The 20,131-nt window shown below is 33.6% G+C and overlaps 1 protein-coding gene across 2 annotated transcripts in view; it reads left to right on the top strand.

The window, feature by feature from the left end:
• The window catches only part of DNAJC13 (DnaJ heat shock protein family (Hsp40) member C13), a 115,654-nt gene that overhangs the window by 41,495 nt on the left and 54,028 nt on the right, over nt 1-20,131 (top strand). Inside the window, exons 15-28 of one of the 2 annotated variants that reach the window (XM_069475423.1) lie at nt 585-740; nt 1,447-1,503; nt 4,192-4,313; nt 6,571-6,646; nt 6,894-6,989; nt 7,800-7,943; nt 10,982-10,996; nt 11,567-11,649; nt 12,970-13,123; nt 15,656-15,759; nt 15,844-16,003; nt 17,270-17,332; nt 18,414-18,515; nt 19,421-19,525. In XM_069475423.1, coding sequence (XP_069331524.1) covers nt 585-740; nt 1,447-1,503; nt 4,192-4,313; nt 6,571-6,646; nt 6,894-6,989; nt 7,800-7,943; nt 10,982-10,996; nt 11,567-11,649; nt 12,970-13,123; nt 15,656-15,759; nt 15,844-16,003; nt 17,270-17,332; nt 18,414-18,515; nt 19,421-19,525 — 1,437 coding nt within the window. The remainder of the gene's footprint in view (nt 1-584; nt 741-1,446; nt 1,504-4,191; nt 4,314-6,570; nt 6,647-6,893; nt 6,990-7,799; nt 7,944-10,981; nt 10,997-11,566; nt 11,650-12,969; nt 13,124-15,655; nt 15,760-15,843; nt 16,004-17,269; nt 17,333-18,413; nt 18,516-19,420; nt 19,526-20,131) is intronic. The other variant, XM_069475424.1, reaches the window with a different exon arrangement.

Here is a 20,131-nt window from a genome sequence, read left to right as displayed (position 1 = left end):
AATGGAATTTTAATTATATTCCTTTTGAGGTATAATGGACAATGGATTCGCTACATTAGCAAAGCAAGTACTATACTACAGAGTCATCAAACTTTGAACCTCATATTGAGACAGTAAAGTCATTATTTATGTCTGACATATAGAATAACAGAAAGGAAGACATTCTTTTTTTTTTTTTTTTTTTTGAGACAGAGTCTCACTCTGTTGCCCAGGCTAGAGTGAGTGCCGTGGCGTCAGCCTAGCTCACAGCAACCTCAAACTCCTGAGCTCAAGCGATCCTCCTGTCTCAGCCTCCCGAGTAGCTGGGACTACAGGCATGCGCCACCATGCCCGGCTAATTTTTTCTATATATATTTTTTTAGCTGTCCATATAATTTCTTTCTATTTTTAGTAGAGGTGGGGTCTCGCTCTTGCTCAGGCTGGTCTCGAACTCCTGAGCTCAAACGATCCGCCCACCTTGGCCTCCCAGAGTGCTAGGATTACAGGCGTGAGCCACCGCACCCGGCCATAGAAAGGAAGACATTCTTGATATGTGTTAACTGAAGCTTCCTAAGTCTTTAAGGTAACTTTTTGCTTTGTTTCAGGATCATGGGACTGGTGCCCTAGTTATTAGTTCACTCTTGGACTTCCTTACCTTTGCCCTCTGTGCTCCATATAGTGAGACAACCGAAGGGCAGCAGTTTGATATGCTCTTAGAGATGGTAGCATCCAATGGAAGAACCCTCTTTAAACTCTTTCAGGTGAGAGCTTATATTTTTCTTATCAGATAACTAATTTAAGGAAACCTCTGTTGGGGTCAGTTTTTTTTTTTTAAGTGGTATGTGCATGCTTCTGTAATAATGTTGACAAATAAATACAGCCTAGTACATTATCATATTAGGACATTTTAGCCTATAGATTTCTTGGTGTTTTATGTAGAGCCCTACTATTTGACTCTCTTGCCCATCTTCCATCTTAGAAGTAGTGAAAACCCCATTTTTTTCTGTAGTAGGCCTAAGGTTCCCTTTTCTTTACAAATTCCCAAATAAGGTGAGCTTTAGCAGAGCTCTTTATAAGCACTGGAAAACATTGCTTATTTTATACAATACTGTAATATTTATTAGGTACATATATGTGTATATGATATTTATATTTTTATTTTAGTATCATTACTGTTTGATATGTATCATTCAAATAAATATAAGTATTCAAATAACTATATTATTGAAATAAGTACCAACTGTTTCCTACTAATGTAAACTTTTTGTGTTTACATTATGTAAAGCTATATTGTAAGAATACGTAGAATATTTAACCAAACTGTGATCTGACTTTGGGATATATGCTTTACTCATTTTATGGCTTATATCTTGCATAAAAACTGTATCTTCTTTAAGAGCAACAGCTAAATGTGTCAAACTAGAATTCTTTTTTATTTAGTGGTACCTTTTTCTCCCCATTTTAAAGCATCCTTCCATGGCAATTATAAAGGGAGCTGGATTGGTTATGAAGGCAATAATAGAGGTGAGAGAATAATTTTGAAATTTTAAACTTACTTGAATATTGATTGGATATTTTAATTGAAGCTGACAAAATTGCCTTTCAGTCTTTTATGGGAACCGTGCAATTCTCTGGGTAAGAAAAGTAACTTTAAATCTTAATTTAGAAATTAGTTTCCAATTCATTGTAGACACAATCCTTAAAAAGAGTTTGAAGTTCTTGAGTAAGTGGGGTTATAGAGCAAATAAATCTTTCTGTTCCTGCATTATTTATTTCATTTAAAAGAACTAAAAGATGGTATTCTTTCTCTCTTGCTCTTTGGGGTGTGATGATGATGGTATTGAAATTTTGAGGTACTGAGATGACATAGAAATTATTAATGGAGTTAATACATAGCACAATGATATTAAATAAGACTGACAACAAAAAGTTCTTCCTGCTAAAGTACATTTGTAGTTAAACTCTAGAGATCAGGATATGATATTGTTGAACATATCACTTCTTCAAGATAGTTGCTTTACCCTTCTATGTTTTTTAAAAGATAAGATAGTGCCTATGAGTGTCAACTGTGTACTGCAGTGTTTATAGTGACATCAATCTAAATGGCTTTTGAATTCTTATATTCTTTTATTGTCATAGTAGCAATCTGGATAAAATATAAGTGCTCCTTTTGCCAAAAAAACTCAGCTATTATGGCACATAAATGTAGCATACAACTCAATAATAAGCACAGAATTGGCATGCCCTTAAGTAGCTGTAAAAAATATGATATATAGGCATTGAACTGGTTGGAACATCAAAGTTCATTTGCATATTTATGTGTATACACAGCTAAAAGCTAATTTTCCCCCTCCAGCTAATATGTTCTATGCTCAATTTTAGCTTCCAAAGTAAGTACCACATCTGGCCGGGTGTGGTGGCTCACGCTTGTAATCCTAGCACTCTGGGAGGCTGAGACAGGAGGATCACTTGAGGTCAGGAGTTTGAGACCAGCCTCAGCAAGAGCGAGACCCTGTCTCTACTAAAAATAGAAAAAAAAAAAATTAGCCGGGCATGGGGGTGCATGCCTGTAGTCCCAGCTGCTTGGGAGGCTGAGGTAGGAGAATCAGTTGAGCCTAGGAGTTTGAGGTTGCTGTGAGCTAGGCTGATGCCACAGCACTGTAGCCTAGACAACAGAGCAAGACTCTGTCTCAAAAAAAAAGAAGTAAGTACCACATCTTTCATTTTTACAGAGCTTGCAGTAGCCAAGGACAATTAAGACCATGAGGCCAAATAAAATTATACTCCTGACCTTGATCCACCAATATGTTGTCATTCACATAATGTATACCATTCATATATTACATGCAGATATAGTTACTGAGAGCTAATCAAAGTGCTGACTTTGGCTTCAGGTATAAACCACACTTGTCAGATTCATAGCTGGTGACTAGAGCTAATATCTGTGACAAAGACTTTGTTTTTTTTTTTTTTTTTTTTTTTTTTTTTGAGACAGAGTCTCACTTGGTTGCCCAGGCTAGAGTGAGTGCCGTGGCGTCAGCCTAGCTCACAGCAACCTCAAACTCCTGGGCTCAAGCGATCCTCCTGCCTCAGCCTCCCGAGTAGCTGGGACTACAGGCATGCGCCACTATGCCCGGCTAATTTTTCTATATATATATTTTTAGTTGTCCATATAATGTCTTTCTATTTTTAGTAGAGACGGGGTCTCGCTCTTGCTCAGGCTGGTCTCGAACTCCTGACCTTGAGCGATCCACCCGCCTCGGCCTCCCAGAGTGCTAGGATTACAGGCGTGAGCCACCGCGCCCGGCCAAGACTTTGTTTATTTACACTGAAACCCTGGTACATATCTTAAATTATTTTTTTTCTGATTGTAAAAACAATATATGATCTTTGAAGAAAAATTGGAAAAAAATACAAGGAATCAATAAAAATAAATCATCTATATTTTTACCATCCAGAGATAACTTCTATCAACATTTTTCAGTAAATTTCCTCTCAGACTGTATACTGTTCAAAATAATATATGTATATTACAAACTATGTATATATTTGTATACATACTACATAATTCATTTTATATAATCATACTATTTAATATGTACTTGTACTTTTTTCTCTAACATTGTGAGCATTTTTGCTTTTCGACAGGTTGTCTTAAACATCAAACTGCTTACTTAGTTCATAGTCCTATGGATTCCCTTTGGTTGGTAGTTCTATTTATCTTACCTGTTGCCAAAGTGAGTCTAAATAAGCAGAGGAACTATCCCTACATCACATTATCCTTTAAAAAAAAAAAAAAAAAAAGAATTGTGTTCACCATGAAAATGAATGTATTATTAATAAAAGCAAGTTAGATTTTACAGATGCCTTTGGTAGGAATTACTGATTTCCCTGAGTCACTTCTCCCCTTTGTTGGCTGATTTATACACCGGGAATGAGCCTAATTTTAGTATTAAATTTAGCAAAGTGTAATTCATTAGGTAAATTAATCTGGTAACATTTAAACCTTATTCCAAAGGCAGATAATATAATGTCTTAAAAGTTACCCGTACTGCTAGTTACCTATGTTATTTTTGGGTAATTGAAAGTTATAGTTTTAATTTTTATTATATTCTGAATAACTTATTTAAAGATATAAAAATTAGTGTTTGAAAGTTTGGATAGCTTGTTCTAGATTGCTGCTTTAGGGATCATCTTACCCTTTTCCCAAAGGAAGGTGACAAAGAAATCGCTACAAAAATGCAGGAGCTTGCCTTAAGTGAAGGTGCCTTACCTCGACACTTGCATACCGCGATGTTTACAATAAGCTCAGATCAAAGGATGCTTACAAATAGGTAGGTTATTTAATTTAATTTGCTGTGGTAAATTAACTTTCTGTTTAGAGAATGGGTTTGTGCATTCAGATATAACTGAATAAATGCTTGGATTACACAAATACTCCATTTTCTTTTTATCCACCTAGTTCGTTTTCTTTTTTTTGTAGAAAGATTATGCCCGAATGATCATTGTCCCTGACTGTGGATAACTCAGAGCGGAAAAAAACCAAACAGTTTTTTCCCCATTGTCCTATTATTAGGCCCTGAACCCACAGTCATGGGACTGGAACATGGGAAAAAATACCTAGAAGCTTATGGAACTAGCACAACATCCCCAGGCATTCTCTCCTTGTATTTCCTGTGACCATCTGGTGTGCACATGACCCCATGTGAAAATCTGGCATAGATGATTTTTAAATATTTTTGGTCAGTTAGGTACTCTACTTTAAAAAGGAAAAAAAAAAGAAAAAGAAAGAAAACTTTAAAATACATCCAGCCAGTCTAAACTACGCTTGTTCTAAGTCTCTTGAGTTAAATGTTTCCCCTTTGGTGAATCATCTTTTTTCTAATAATCATTCAAATATAAGGAAGCACATAAAATTATTCATTTACTTCAGGCTACATGAATTCTAGCCCTTTTAACTTTTCTTTGTGGTCCCTGATGTGACCCTTTTAGCTATTCTAAGCATACCAGATTATGACTCATTAGTAAAAACAATGAGTATCATAAATATTTCTTATATCTTTTGACTTTTTAAATGCATAAGTTGATAACTTATGCTTATTTTGTTACAATACTGTAAATTTCCTTTCTTTGTCACCTTTGTCTAAGTATTGTGTGTTATGGTATGCTGCCTTGACAATGGTTTTCTACTGTTTATACTGTTACCGGAAGCTATCTGCATTCCTTACTTGTAAATGTTAGCCACAAACGTAGTTTTCTATTATTGCCTAAGAGGACAAAAAGATATAACAGGAAGGATATTTCCTTAGTATTACCTTATTATCAATGCTAGATACCATCTTTCATTAAAATAGAGACTGTCTTACTCCATTAAACTCCCATGTTAGATGTTTGTTTGTTGTGTTCCTTTTTATTATAGTTAATCAGTTAAATTCCCTACTGTGATCAATTAGTGTATTTATCAGGGAAGCATTATAATTTAGAGAAAATTCTAAAATGTTAGTAATATTTGAAATACAGTATTAAAAAGAAGGCTGTCAATGTATAATAGAAATTCCACATTTCATTTGCATTGCTTTATCTTTTACAGATTGCTATTATAAAGTGTTATGTCTTTTATTCCTAAGTTAAACCTTTTTAGGAGTCACTGAAATGATACCTACCAAATACCAGTGAAGGAAATTACAAGTGTAATTACTCTGATATGTTAGGTTTCAAACGGGCACAGGAATGAATAGTATTATTAGTGTTCACTTTCTGTTGACAAAGTACAGTTTCGGTTTTGCTATGAAACTTTATTATTTTGGTATGCAATATATACAAAACATGTCTGTAGGTTGTTATTTGGTTATTTCCCTCATAGGTTTTATGACCATTCTTGTAGCAAATGGTAATTGAATCTCTACCAAAGCACAAAAGGGTCAATGGTCGGTTAAATAGGCTTCCTGCTCATGAGGAGCTTCCAGTTTAGGAGACAGATGTTATCATGGGGGTTAAGATTAATAAATGACTGAACCATAGATTCATCATGGATCTTGGATTTTCACTCCAAATTGAAATTTGCTTTTAGCTTTTAAGTGGGATGAATAGAATAATTTGTGCTAAGTGGTTTAGGTCTTTGTCTAAACTCCAAAACTAAAAATATTTTCTACCTCTCACCTTGCCTAAAAAGTTATATTAGAACATAGTTGTTGACTTTTTCTTGTGCTCAGAATTTCAAAGAATGCCAGACTATTATAGTCACTATATCAAGGCTTGTTATACAAACTGTGTCATCAAGTCTAATGTAAAAAAAAATTTTTTTAAATGGGGCAAGAACCTACTTCTTCATGTTCAGGATCATTGAAAATTAGTGTATTCATCAAGGAAGTATTTTAGTTTGGAGAAAATTCTAAAATGTTATGAGTATTTGAATTAGCGTCTCAGATACCTCTCCATATGAAAATATTAATTTTTAAATTATTTTTAGATCAGAATGATTTTTTTACTATAGCCATATTTCTTATAATTATGATATTTTGTTCTTAAAAATTCCTTTCTATTCTAGCTGAGATAAAGCAGCAAACCTTTTTCAACGTCTGCTTTTTTCAGACAGCTAAGTAGACATTTAGTGGGACTCTGGACAGCTGATAATGCAACTGCTACAAACTTGTTGAAACGCATTTTGGTAAGTCAGTTGAGAAACTGGAATTATGTACTGTCCAATAAAATGTCTTTGAATAAGTTATCAATACTGTTAAAGGGGTTTGTTTGGTTTTAATCGAAAAGGTTATTTATTATAGGAGTTACCATATTGTAAGTGTTAATGTCTAAATGATAGTATTAATTTATCTGGATTTTTAAGGCTAGCTTTTCTTTTGTGCAGTTATTTTGAAAATGGATTTTGTGTTTTGTTTTTAATTTGTTGTTTTTAGCCTCCAGGCTTGCTGGCATACTTGGACAGCTCGGATCCAGTTCCTGAGAAGGATGCCGATCGGATGCATGTTAGAGATAATGTCAAAATAGCAATGGTAAATATGATTGTCCTAAGTGTCTTTTCAGGATTAAGAGTACTATTATTGTATACTCTTCTCTGAAACACACTAAAAATTTTAGAAGTAAGCAAAGAATTCACTGCCTTGAGTAGATACTCATTAATATTGTTATTTACAGCTTTCTTGAGGTAAAATTTATATCCCATAAAATTCACCTGTTTTAAGTGTACAGTTCAATAATTTTTAGAGTACTTATAGAGTTGTGCAAATATCACCACTGTCTAATTTTATGAATGGGTAATTTTATTGTATGTTTTGTTTCTCTAACTCAATTTATTGGCACATTCAGAAATGGATTTTTTAAAAATTTCAAGTATGTAATGTAGTATTTTGCATATAGTATGAGACTGATAAATGTTGTTGGTGTAAAGGTGTAAACAATGAATAAAGTTACTTAGGTAAAGACTTTTTGTCCTTATAAGATCTATGTTAATTATTAGGGTTAGGCTGTCCCTGAGAAAATACTTAAACATCTTGCATGATACATTGTTATAATAATTTCTTATATGTATTCTTTTTCTGTCCTTACTCTTTCTCTATATATACCCATCTCCTACTTGCATCTTGCCACCCCTCAAAAAGGAATCATCTTGACGCCTAAGTCGAAAAGTTAAAGTTTCTTAACAAAAAGTGTAATTTATTATAGAAATTTTGCCTGTTTCTTCACTGAACCCTAGCATACAGTATTTATTTTATCATGTAAAATAGATAGTATGACTCAGCATTACATAGTTTTAAAATCAATTTGTAAACAGGTATGTGATGGATTTCAACATTATTTTATAGGATCAGTATGGAAAATTTAATAAAGTTCCAGAGTGGCAAAGACTAGCTGGAAAAGCTGCTAAAGAAGTTGAAAAATTTGCCAAAGAAAAAGTGGATCTTGTGTTAATGCACTGGAGGGATAGGATGGGCATTGCTCAAAAAGAGGTAAAAATAAAATCTACTTCCAAACTTTTAGCACTTCTGTTTGTCCTAGGTCTACTTTTGTTGCTGCCGTTCACGGAGATGGTATTCAGATACTTCTCACGGAATACCTGCAGCTTAAAAATGAATGTCACCTAATTCTGATTCATATTTGTACATACATTTTTCTTAATTCATAGTTTTATGAATTAATTGTTAAGGTGTTTAGCTATTTAACACAGAATTCCACTCTTAATTTTTCTTATATAAATTCCAGTTTTTATACTTTTTTATACATATGTGTTTATTTCTTTCCTTTTTTTTCTGGACTTTGCTTTGTACCTATAAAAATAAAGGTGCTCTTCTTATTTAGCTTTTTTATTCAGAACTAGCCAGACAAGTGTTTTGGAGCTAAGATTCACATTTTTAAATTAAATTCATTGTGTATAATTAAATTTTGCGATATTGGTTCCTCAAATCAAAGCTAGATATAAAACAGTTTTAATCTCATTGTTCAGCATGTAGTACGTGCTACAGAATCTAATTCTGTAATGCATGTTCTTCTATTTAGAACATGCATTACAGAATTAGATTTTGTACTGGATGAGAATGAATTAACGTGTCCTGTAGAAGGTGACTTGTTTTTGTTGATGATACTTACATTCTTTCCTTTTAACCATCTCTTTATTTATGGCAGCTGTTTCCTTATTCATGGAAAATAATTTTAATATATTTATAAAACAAATGGATTTCTTGTAGATTACCAGAATATCTAAACATAACAGAACAAATATTACAGTCTTGTGTATCTATCTGAAATTGGGACCAATCTTCAGTTCTTTATAACTTGAGCATAATAGGTTAATGCTAGCTTGTATAAATGATATATTCAGTATTAAGGATCATTAGGCAGGCTTTCAAGTGACTAGGATAGTACAGAGAATACTGAACTTTGAATTGGTTAACCTACATCTGAGCCTGGTCCCATCACTTATTAACCCAAGTTATGAGTTTTCAGATCCTTACTTTCTTCTTTCATAAAATCAGAATAACGATACCTCCCTTCTCTATCTTCTAGGGTTGCTTTAATGTACAAACAAGATACTATAAAAGCACTGTAATACATGTCTGGTCATGATAATATTACTATAACATTTGAATAGTTGAAAAATCTATAAATATGAATGATTTTCAGTTATTTATTAAAAATTACAAGGTCCTGGCTTCAGGTAGTTAAACCCAGTTCTAAAATTGCATTTGTTTCAAACTGTTGAATATAATTATCATACTGTAAGTAAGTTTTGGCGTCAGATTCCATATATAACATTTAGCTAAAATAACCATGAACACAAAGCTATTTTAGCTAGAAATATGGATAATTACTATTTAAAGACAGCAATTCAGTGGGAAAAGTGTGTGTTTTTTTTTTTTTTTTTTTTTGAGACAGAGTCTTGCTTTGTTGCCCAGGCTAGAGTGAGTGCCGTGGCGTCAGTCTAGCTCACAGCAACCTCAAACTCCTGGACTTAAGCGATCCTCCTGCCTCAGCCTCCCGAGTAGCTGGGACTACAGGCATGCGCCACCAGGCCCGGCTAATTTTTTGTATATATATATTTCAGTTGTCCATATAATTTCTTTCTATTTTTAGTAGAGACGGGGTCTCACTCTTGCTCAGGCTGGTCTCGAACTCCTGACCTCGAGCGATCCACCCGCCTCGGCCTCCCAGAGTGCTAGGATTACAGGCGTGAGCCACCGCGCCCGGCCAAAAGTGTGTTTTTAATATCAAAATGTTTTACTCATTTGTTGGTATCATTTACATGGAGTATTATTAAAGTTTTGAGCGAGTAATGATGCAAATAAATATGCTGGTCAAGATCTTTTGGTAGCATCAACTGATTACCATTTCTGCCTAGGTACTATTTTTAACATTAATTTCTTTATGAAACACTGAATGATCTTTGTGACAATTTTATTCATAGAAACACTAGCATCAAAGTATGGAATGATTTTGTGCTTTAGTTAAAGTCTGAAAACTAACCATTGTCAAGATTAACTGGCTAGTCTTGAAATAAGCTGCATTTCTTATATAATCAGAATGTTTGTGAAGTGAGCTCTGTTTGCAGCTGATGCTTTGTTGAATTAATAGTAACCTTTGGCTAATGTATAACATTTGGGTTTCCCCCCCCCCCCTTATTTACATTATTTTCAGTTTAGGGATTTGTTTAGCTAGTTAGAGCTTTTAGCCTAAGTTTCTAATTCAGTCAGCTCAGTTTATGGAGAGTTGGTTGTCCTTTTTCTGTATAGCATTTACATTTTCATTACTCTAGACTTCCAACCTTTGGTCTGGGGGCAGGGAATTGAAGAAAGCACTTTTTAAATAGAAGGTTTAGTGAAAGGTGTTTCATTAAAACAAAATTTTGAATTGTTTATATACTTTAAGCCACCTTGCATTAATTTTCATGATAGTGCACAGAATTAAAATATGTAGGAAACATTTCCTTATATAACCAATAGGCTTTATATTATAAACAGCATTTACTTTTTAAAATTTACTACTCATTTTACCTTTATTCTGTCTATGTCATCTAGTCTGTTTTCTTGCTTTATTTATATAATTTGCCATTTCTTAAATGAAGTTACAGAGTTTCATGTTTTAATCTATACCACTTTCTACTTTTTGTTTCTATCACATTGAGGATTAGAATTTTCATGTCTGAAATATATGCAGGTTTCGTATGAAGCAGAGATTCTTAACCTTCAGTGCTTATGCAGACTTCAAGGATTCTATGAAATCTTCTCCAGCTGCAAACCCTACATAATGTGTCTATCTCTGAAACAGGCCATAGCTTTCTTTGAATTCTCAAGGGATTACAACTGCCTAAAATTTGACTCATAGGCTTAGAAAAGGAGATGGGCCTTTTTCTGTCTTAAAGTGAAGATGATTTATATTGATGGCATCCTCATATAATTTGTAAAATAGAGATAGCTTAGCCGATCTAGGTTCACTCTGTTTTTATTTTCTTTAAAATCTTTTTTATTTTTTTCCTTTGGACATTTAAATTCAGGACAAAAACAATATGGTGAGTTTAAGTTGCTGCTGCTACATGTGTGAAATGCATTAAGCTGCCTGGCATGTGGAGTCATCTTTGATATTCTTTGTTTAATGAATTCAGTTCAAGTCTCACTTCACATGTGTCTGAATGTAGATACTTATTTCTTCTTCATTAGCTATTTCAATTTGTACTTGTTCCTCTCAGCTTTGGTGGCAGTTAAATAACCTGCAGTCTTTTGCATTTATTGTTGTCCCATGACTTTTGTATTAACTGCATGTAAATGTTTGAAATGAGTCACTGTTTTTTACTGTTATAAATTTTATTAATGATCACTGTAACTTTAATAAAATTTGGTGTTGAAATAACTTCAGGCTAAGTGGAAAATATTTGAGCAACACTATAGAAGTATATATTGGCAAGTTATGTGTTATGACTTATGTCCTGTATTAATATTTTATAGATTTTATTTCTTTTATTAATTTTGTTTCTGTCAATTTGATGAAAGAGATGTTTCTTATCACTTATAACGTGGTGATCTTCTGATTGAGCCTATTGGTAGCCCCAGATTGAGCACTATGAAGTTTTTTTCTATTCTAGAACATAAATCAAAAACCGGTAGTTCTTCGAAAGAGAAGACAAAGAATAAAAATAGAAGCAAATTGGGATCTCTTCTATTATAGGTAAACTTTAGGCCTCCTTTCCAATATAGATTAAATTTGGTATTGCTATTAGAGGAATTATGACAGATTGTTCTTCCCTGGAACTAGTGCTGTGTGTTGTCAAGTTCAAGAAGTTTTACTGTTAAAATTGGTATGATTAGAGATGCTTTCATAAAATTAAGGCTTTTTATAGAATGTTGATAGTCTGAGGAGCTAAAATTACTTTAAAGATTTTATTAAGGCTTAGAGGTGATTACTTTAAAACACTTTATTATGGCTTAGAAATAATTGCATACGTCCTAAGGCTGTGTTGGAAATGGAGTCTTAAAAGAGGTAAATGGTGAAAACAGACGTGTGAGAAATGAGTATCCAAGTTGTCTGATCTCACATACTTTTCTAGCCTTTCAAATATGGTGACCCCCTTCCTCTCCCCATCCACTAACCCCACCGTCATCTGCCCCACATATACATATATAGAAGGACATGGAAACATTTTGGGGAGTTTGCAAACCTTCTTTAAGATAACCGAGTACTCAGTCTAGAAGCTGACATGTTGATTATACCTTGGCTAATAAAGAAAAATATGTGAAAACTTCCTACACTGCTTTTAAAGTATATGGTGTGTATATAGTATATCCTTAAGTATATGCCTTGGATTTCTCCCTCAGGAATCCCTCAATTGTGTTGTCCCCCTTAGGACTTCCTTGGAACTCTGAAATGAGACTTTCTAGGAGGATTACAGACTGCAAGTAAATGGATGTGAAGTCCATCCATCCCCAGTTCAGACTTGTGCCCAAGTGTATTACAGTAGTTAAGTTATTCCAAGAGTACGAGGGAAGTATTTTGAAAATGCTCAATCATAGCTTGGCAGTGTAGCAGTATTCTCTCTTGGGTAATCTGTAAGGTTCTAATAGAGAATGTTGCTCATCCCACATACTTCACACCCAAAAGTCCAGAGACTTATCTGCAACCTGCAATTTGATATCTGACAATAAAATTATTTTCTAACTAGAATTTATGTAAGCAATAAATATCGAAACTGAAATATCAGTTTTGTTTTAAATTCATGCAGATTTGTAGCTTAGGTTCATTTTTTTCCTGATATCTTATTAAGCTTTCAAACATACAGAAAAAGTGTGTTTTATAATGAATACCTGTAAACCTATCACCAATATTCTACCATTAACATTTTACTCTACTTGCTTTATATCTATTTTATTTATACTTGCTAATGTTTATTCCACTGTTTTCTTGCTTATTGTAAGATGAGCGAGGGATACATGTAGGTTTTTTTTTAATGTTTATTGCTTCCTACCATTTTCTGATTATATGTATATCTAGGTTTAGTCAGGACCATGCCAAATCAAACCTTATTTGGAATTTCAAAACACGAGAAGAACTGAAAGATACTCTTGAATCTGAAATGAGAGCATTTAATATTGATAGAGAGCTCGGTAGTGCTAATGTGATCTCTTGGAACCACCATGAATTTGAGGTAAAGTTTAATTTTTGCAGTACATTAATCTTAAAAAATAAAGCATATACTATCTTGGGAGTGATTTTTTTTTTTTAATATTTAATTATAGAACTTGTGACTTTACCTTCCCCCTTAATGTTACAGAGTAAATACTGGAAAACTTTAATCTTTGCCTGAGACAAAAATTAAAAGTTAATTTTAAGTAACTCACTTTGCACCTGAGAATCCTGTAGAAGTTTTAATATTATAAATTTGATCCTTTGTATTCTAAATCTGTTCTTTGCATGTTTTTGTTGTTGGTTTTTTTGGAATTTTTTTTCCCATTTCTAGGACCTTTAGATTCTTTCTCCATTAAAACACAGCCTATTCACCTTGTTCCTTATAGCTTGATTAATTTTTTGTGGTAATTTGATTCTGAATATGACTATATTTTGCTGTTCTTTTAAAAATATTGATGTGAATAACAGGGAAAACAAGAATAAGAAACATGTTGGTGGTAGATAATTTTATACGTGTGTATGTATAATTTAAGTATATAAAACATACATGTATATAGTTTAAACTGTTATAACAGCTATAAATTTGAGCATGTGGGTGATCCCGCTGATATTGATCCTTAACCAGACAGCATTTCTAAAACATGTAATAATGTGAACGTGCTCATTCCCTCCTTAACAAAGTAAAAACTTTCTTTACTTTGGTTTTGGGAGTCTACAGTCTCCTGGATTTTTTCCTTCCTTGCTGTATACTACCTCTCTCAATCCTTTACATTTGTTTCTTCTCATATCCCCAACCACTAAATGTTGGCTGGCCCCAAAAGATCCGTTCTTGGATCTCTTCATTTTTATTCATTACCTCAATGATCTCATTAAGTCTCTGTCTTTAAATGTTTATCTGCTTATGGCTTCCAGATTTTTATCTCCTGTTTAGACTTTGTTTGCTAGACTTACTTCATACTTTTATCTCTAATTGGGTATCTAATAAGCATCTAGAACTTTTTCTCCAAAATTGTGCTCTAGTTCTTCCCCTTGCAGTCTTTCTGATCTTTGTTACTTGTTATTTTCTAGTCAAACCCTTGAAATTATCTTTTCTCTTGTACCTCAAATCCAATTTGTCAACAAATCCTATATAATGCACCTTCAAATTTTATACAGAACCCAACCTTCATCTCACTGTTGGATTATAACAGTATCACTGCTTCCACCCTTGCCTCCCTGTGATCAATCTATTAGCAACATAGCAGCAGGATGATCTTGTTAAAAATGTAAGCAGATCATAGCATTTCTCTGCTAAAAACCTTGTTCTCCTATGCCTTCCCTTCTCACTTAAAGCCTGAGTCCTTGAAATGACAAGATACGATCTCTGTACACCCCCTCCCACTCCAGGCATTTTTTTCTTTGATCTCATCTACCACTTTCCCTTTCTTGTTCTGTTCCAACCCCACTGGCTTCCCTGAAAACACCAAATTCATGTTCTTGTCTCACGGTCTTTTTACTTGCTTCCCTCTGGCTAGAATAATCTTTTCCCTGGGTAGCCTGGTAACTTTTCTCTTCTCCTTCAGGTCTTTTGAGCAGGCCGTCCCTGCTATCTTACTTAAAAATGCAGCCCCTTTTACACGTATACGCATACTTACATATACATTCTCTCCCCATATCCCCTTTCCTGCTTTATTTCACTCCATAGCACCTGCTGTCTCCCAACTATCATATATATTTTGCCTTTTTCCTGCTATGCCTGTGAGGGCATAAATTTTTATGTTTGTTCACTGCTGTATCTCCAGTGCATGGCACACAGCATATGCTTAATAAATAGAAGTTGAATTAAATGAATGCTCAGATCTTACAGAAGGAAAGTGAAATAGAGATTATAGATACTTGATTTTCTGTAGTTTGTTTTTAGAAATAAATTATTTTAGGCTTTGGAAAAAGAATTTTGATAATGTGATCAGAGAATTCCTTTTTACGATTGCTTGTGAATCTTTCCTTGAGACAAACAGCCTGGGAGCAAGGGTCATTGTGCTGCCCCAACTCTTGATCTTGGACTTCCCCCTCATTTATCACCTCTAATTAGTAGCCTGGAGTAATCTGACATACAGCAAAGGAGTACTGTACAAAAATGTGAAATGAAGCTGATGTGTTGGTTTTAATTCTTGGCCCATCAGCCGGGGGTCGAGCCAGGGTAGGACAGAAGATCTGAGGTAGCTTGTGTGTGTTGGGCAAACCTTGTGTGCTACAGGGCCACCTACTCCTTTCTTGGTTATGGCAAACCCAGAAGGGAATGAAGCAGATTTCATTCTTCCTCCCCCTAAGTCTTCATTGATACTATGTAGTGCTGTGACAGTTTTTTCAGCAAGTTTTACATTCATAAAGTTGGTGTATAATTCCAACTCAACATTTAACTGAAAGAGTAAGTCATGGTAATAATGTGAATTAACAGGTATTTTAAGAAATGATAAGCTCTGAACAGAAAGAATTATAAGAAACAATTATGTGGAAATTGCCAAAAATCTATTGCGAACTAAAATAATATAATTTACTTTTATTAATAAAGGTTAAATATGAGTGCCTCGCAGAGGAAATCAAAATAGGAGACTATTACCTGAGATTACTATTGGAGGAAGATGAGAATGAAGAAAGTGGATCAATAAAGAGATCGTGAGCTACTCTGTGTGTCCTGTTTTATTTGTTTTCACTATTGGTTTCATGGTTATTTTTATTGTGAACTTTTTTTTTATCCAGGTATGAATTTTTCAATGAGCTCTATCATCGTTTCCTGCTCACCCCAAAAGTAAACATGAAGTGTTTATGTTTACAAGCCCTTGCTATTGTTTATGGCAGATGTCACGAAGAAATAGGACCTTTCACAGATACTAGATATATCATTGGAATGTTAGAGAGGGTAAGGATATCATTTAAGGAAACTGCTGTTTGATATTGTCACGGGTGTCCATGTTAAATTTCAAAACTAAATGTAAGTTCTATTTGCTCATGTTATTACTGTAACCTTCTTCTTGAGCTTTTCCACAATTTATATTGTACTTTCTATCTAAGTTAGATAAAGAGGAAAATGATGGGTTAGTATTTATCCATGTCAGTTTATTTTTCAGTTTCTGCTTTTGAACAACTTTAGTGACCTATATGCAAGTCTTTAAATATAAGTATGGATGAGCTGGACAGGTGTATAAAAGACATAGTGACTTCCAGAGTTATGTACTTTTGGCTTTCTATTTTGGAAAAATCTTAAATGATGCTAACATAATAAATTTAGAGATATGAAGATAGTAAAACTTTTTAGAACTATAGTGATAACCAAAAAAACAGAATCTTGATTTTATTTTATAAAGTTTGTCATGTAACATTTGAGCATGGTGGGGGGATGTTAAATTAATCAGTCCATTCATTGTGCAGCCCATAAATTAATTTCATTCATCATGCAGCTTATTTGAATGTTAACCTATTTGTTGCAGTGTATATGTTTTATTTTTTCATTTGTGTTCACATTGCTCTTATATTTAACAATTCAAATTGCAGTGAACTGCTTTAAGTGGAACCATTTCATCAATTTTTAAAAGCCATCTATGCTTGTTATAATTGCCTTAAGTGTGACTCATGTTTTGTGGATTAGAAAACTGATTCTGAGTAAGGTCATAAAACATACCTAAGAATAACATAACCAGGTCAAAAATTCTTACTGTTTGCTGTTACAACAGACAGTGCTTTTGTTACTCCAGTGAACTTGTAGTACTTGTGGCATACCATTTGTATTTGGGGCAGCTATATTTTTCCTCATATTTGTGTTGATCATGATGTGATTTATGTGGAACATCACTTACCAGTGCTTTAGAATTTTTACTTAATTCAAGAGTATTATTTGGAATAATTCTTTCATTTAATTTTTATATATCTCCTCAAAGCTATATATTAAAGTAGTCTGTTCAATGACTTTTAAAATATCTGTCTTTCTAGGGAAATTAGACAAATTATGTAAAATTACAGAGAATATAGGAGGATTTACAATAATTGGCAGACTTTTATGATTTTTCTCCTTTATATTTAAGAGACAACATTATTTCTTATGGGTTATTGGTTGATTTTGTCCAGTGATGGTAATATCTTAATTTGTGTTTCTATTCACTTCTGACTAAATTCTCATTTATTTCAATAGTGCACAGATAAACTTGAACGAGATAGGTTGATCCTCTTCCTTAACAAATTGATTCTTAATAAGGTACAGTATTTTTGCATAAATATGCAATCATTTCCAAGTAATGTGCATATGTAAAGATAAACTATCATAGTTTGAGTGAATTATCCAGAGATAGTTCTTTTCTTATCTTCTTCGTTTTAGATCAAAAAGTACTCTAAACTCCTGGGGGTAAAGTTTTTGCCAATATTCCCTGTATATTCGGCCCTAATGTTACAGATGCTGAATAAATTAATGATAAAATTCCAAATGTAGAATAGTGAAGGGTAATCTTTAATGTATTAAAATGACTTAATAACAATCCTTACCTGATTTTTCTTCTGGGATCTTTAGTATTAAATTTTAAATAAAATAAATACTTGACATAAAATGGTAAGGTTTTAATTTATCAATATACATTTTTATGATAAAAACTAATTGAAGAAATAAAATGAGTGATTTCACTTGTTTCTTTTTAAAGACATTTGAGAGATGTATGCTAGTTTCTAACAGGAATTCATAGTTGTGATATATAACATTAACTCAATTGTGTGATGTTAAAATGACATCTAAGCAGATTTTTATTTCTTAAATTTTTAAAGAAATTTTTATTTCTTAAAACTTGCCTGGTTTTATTCTTACTTTTTGTAAGTAATGCAAATGTTTTTAAATAAGTCCTAGGAAATTTGCATTTAAATTATAGTTTCTTCTCATAAATTACTGGTTTTTAAGTTTAAAAAAACAAACTAGAACATTAAAAGGTTTTTAATGTAGCAGAATTATTTCTGATTATGGAATAATCTGTTTATTAAAAAGACTTTGGCAGAATAACTAGAGAACCAGAGTTTATCATGACAGTCTTTAGTTTTTATTTTTATGGGGGTTTTTTTCACTCAGAATATATTTAAATAAAAATTCTTATGTGGTCTCTTTTTAATATAGTTTTGCCCTTTTAATCAATCTAAATTCAGATTCCTTAAACACAAAATCCTGAAAATATTAAGTAATACTAGTATTTAGTTATTTCCAAGAGATTCTAAGTATTTTCCTCTTTGAGAACCTTGTAAGTAGTAGTATCTATTGGAAAGGAATGTTTTAGATTACAGAAAAATATTTTCTCTTCCAGAAAAATGTTAAGGATCTCATGGATTCAAATGGAATTAGAATCCTCGTGGACTTACTTACCCTTGCCCATCTCCATGTAAGCCGAGCTACAGTACCACTGCAAGTATGTATGCTTGTCTAGGTTTTACAAGTGTAACATTCCTTGAATACGATGTTAGGGTCAAAAGAATCATAGAAATCTGAAAATATGTTAATATATGTGATCAAGAGTATATTTCTCCAATAACTATAATAGTACTAATGCCTGGGAGATTAATTCACACATAAAAAGTGAAGTCACCAAAAGAAGAATCTGAAATGGTCAGTAATGATTGATCCCGTTTTAATTTTCTAATGTCTCTTTTGTCTTTTAAAGTAACTGCATCTTTAATGTGGCTTATTTTGAGGCATTGTGACCTTTAGGATTTAAACTGAATTCATCAAGTATGTAAATAGAACTTTTAGCATTGACAAGGATTTAGAATATGCTGTACCTTAAGGAATCTGGAGCCCTTGATGAAACCAGCCAAGAGGCCAGGTGTGGTGGCTCACGCATGTAATTCTAGCACTCTGGGAGGCCTAGGTGGGAGGATCGCTTCAGATCAGGAGTTCGACACCAGCCTGAACAAGAGTGAGACCCTGTATCTACTAAAAATAGAAATAATTAGCCAGGTGTATGTGTGCCTGTAGTCCCAGCTACTCTGGAGGCTGGGGCAGGAGGATTGCTTGAGCCTAGGAGTTTGAGGGTACTGTGAGTTATGATCACAACACTACACTACAGCCTGGGTAGAAGAGTGAGACCCTGTCTCTAAAAAAATAAATTAAAAAAAAATAAGGAAATAGCTTTTTTTGGACTATTAGGTTAGGCATTTAATCCTTAACTCTTAACATAAGGTCACTTAAAATTTCAGGTGAAATTTTAAAGAGCTATAAACCCCCCAAATGAGTACTGTGCAACTTTGTTTTATGACATACATTTGCCCTCTTATATTTCTGCCTTGGAAAATAACAAATCTTTTTAAAACTTAGAGCAATGTGATCGAAGCTGCTCCGGACATGAAAAGAGAAAGTGAAAAGGAATGGTATTTTGGTAACGCAGACAAAGAGAGGAGTGGCCCATATGGATTTCATGAGGTATTTATCTTGGAGAAACTTTTTGTGAAGGTCTCAGCCTTTCTTATGCCCTCCTGCTTAGCACTCATAGAGATGTGGAATATTTTAAAACTCTGATTTGAATTACTGTAATCAGCTCCAAGGGCCCATTTCCACATGACGGATTAGATGGTTTGTACTTCTAGAGAACCACACATGCATACAAAATCATGTCTTCAAACTTTGTTTAAAAGCTATTGCTGGCCAGGCAGGGTGGTCATGCCTGTAATCCTAGCATTTTGGGAGGCTGAGGTGAGAGGCTCGCTTGAGGCCAGGAGTTCGAGACCAGCCAGAGCAATGTAGTGAAATCCCATCTCTACAAAAAATAAGAAAAATTAACTGGGCATGGGGGCATGCGCCTGTAGTCTGAGCTACTTGGGAGGCTCAGGCAGGAGGATTGCTTGAGCCCAGGAGTTTGAGGTTGCAGTGAGCTCTGTAATGATGCCACTGTACTCTAGCCCAGGAAACAGAGCAAGACCCTGTCTCAAAAAAGCAAACAAATAAAAATATTAAATGCCATTGTTATGGAGGTATCACATAGGTGTTTAATGAGCTTTATATAATAACAATTGCTATCTTAGTAATTAT

Source organism: Eulemur rufifrons, chromosome 7, assembly GCF_041146395.1.
Source record: "Eulemur rufifrons isolate Redbay chromosome 7, OSU_ERuf_1, whole genome shotgun sequence".
Classification (NCBI taxonomy): Eukaryota; Metazoa; Chordata; class Mammalia; order Primates; family Lemuridae; genus Eulemur; species Eulemur rufifrons.
Note: the sequence above shows the minus strand (reverse complement) of the source record. Positions and strands in the feature narration are given on the sequence as shown.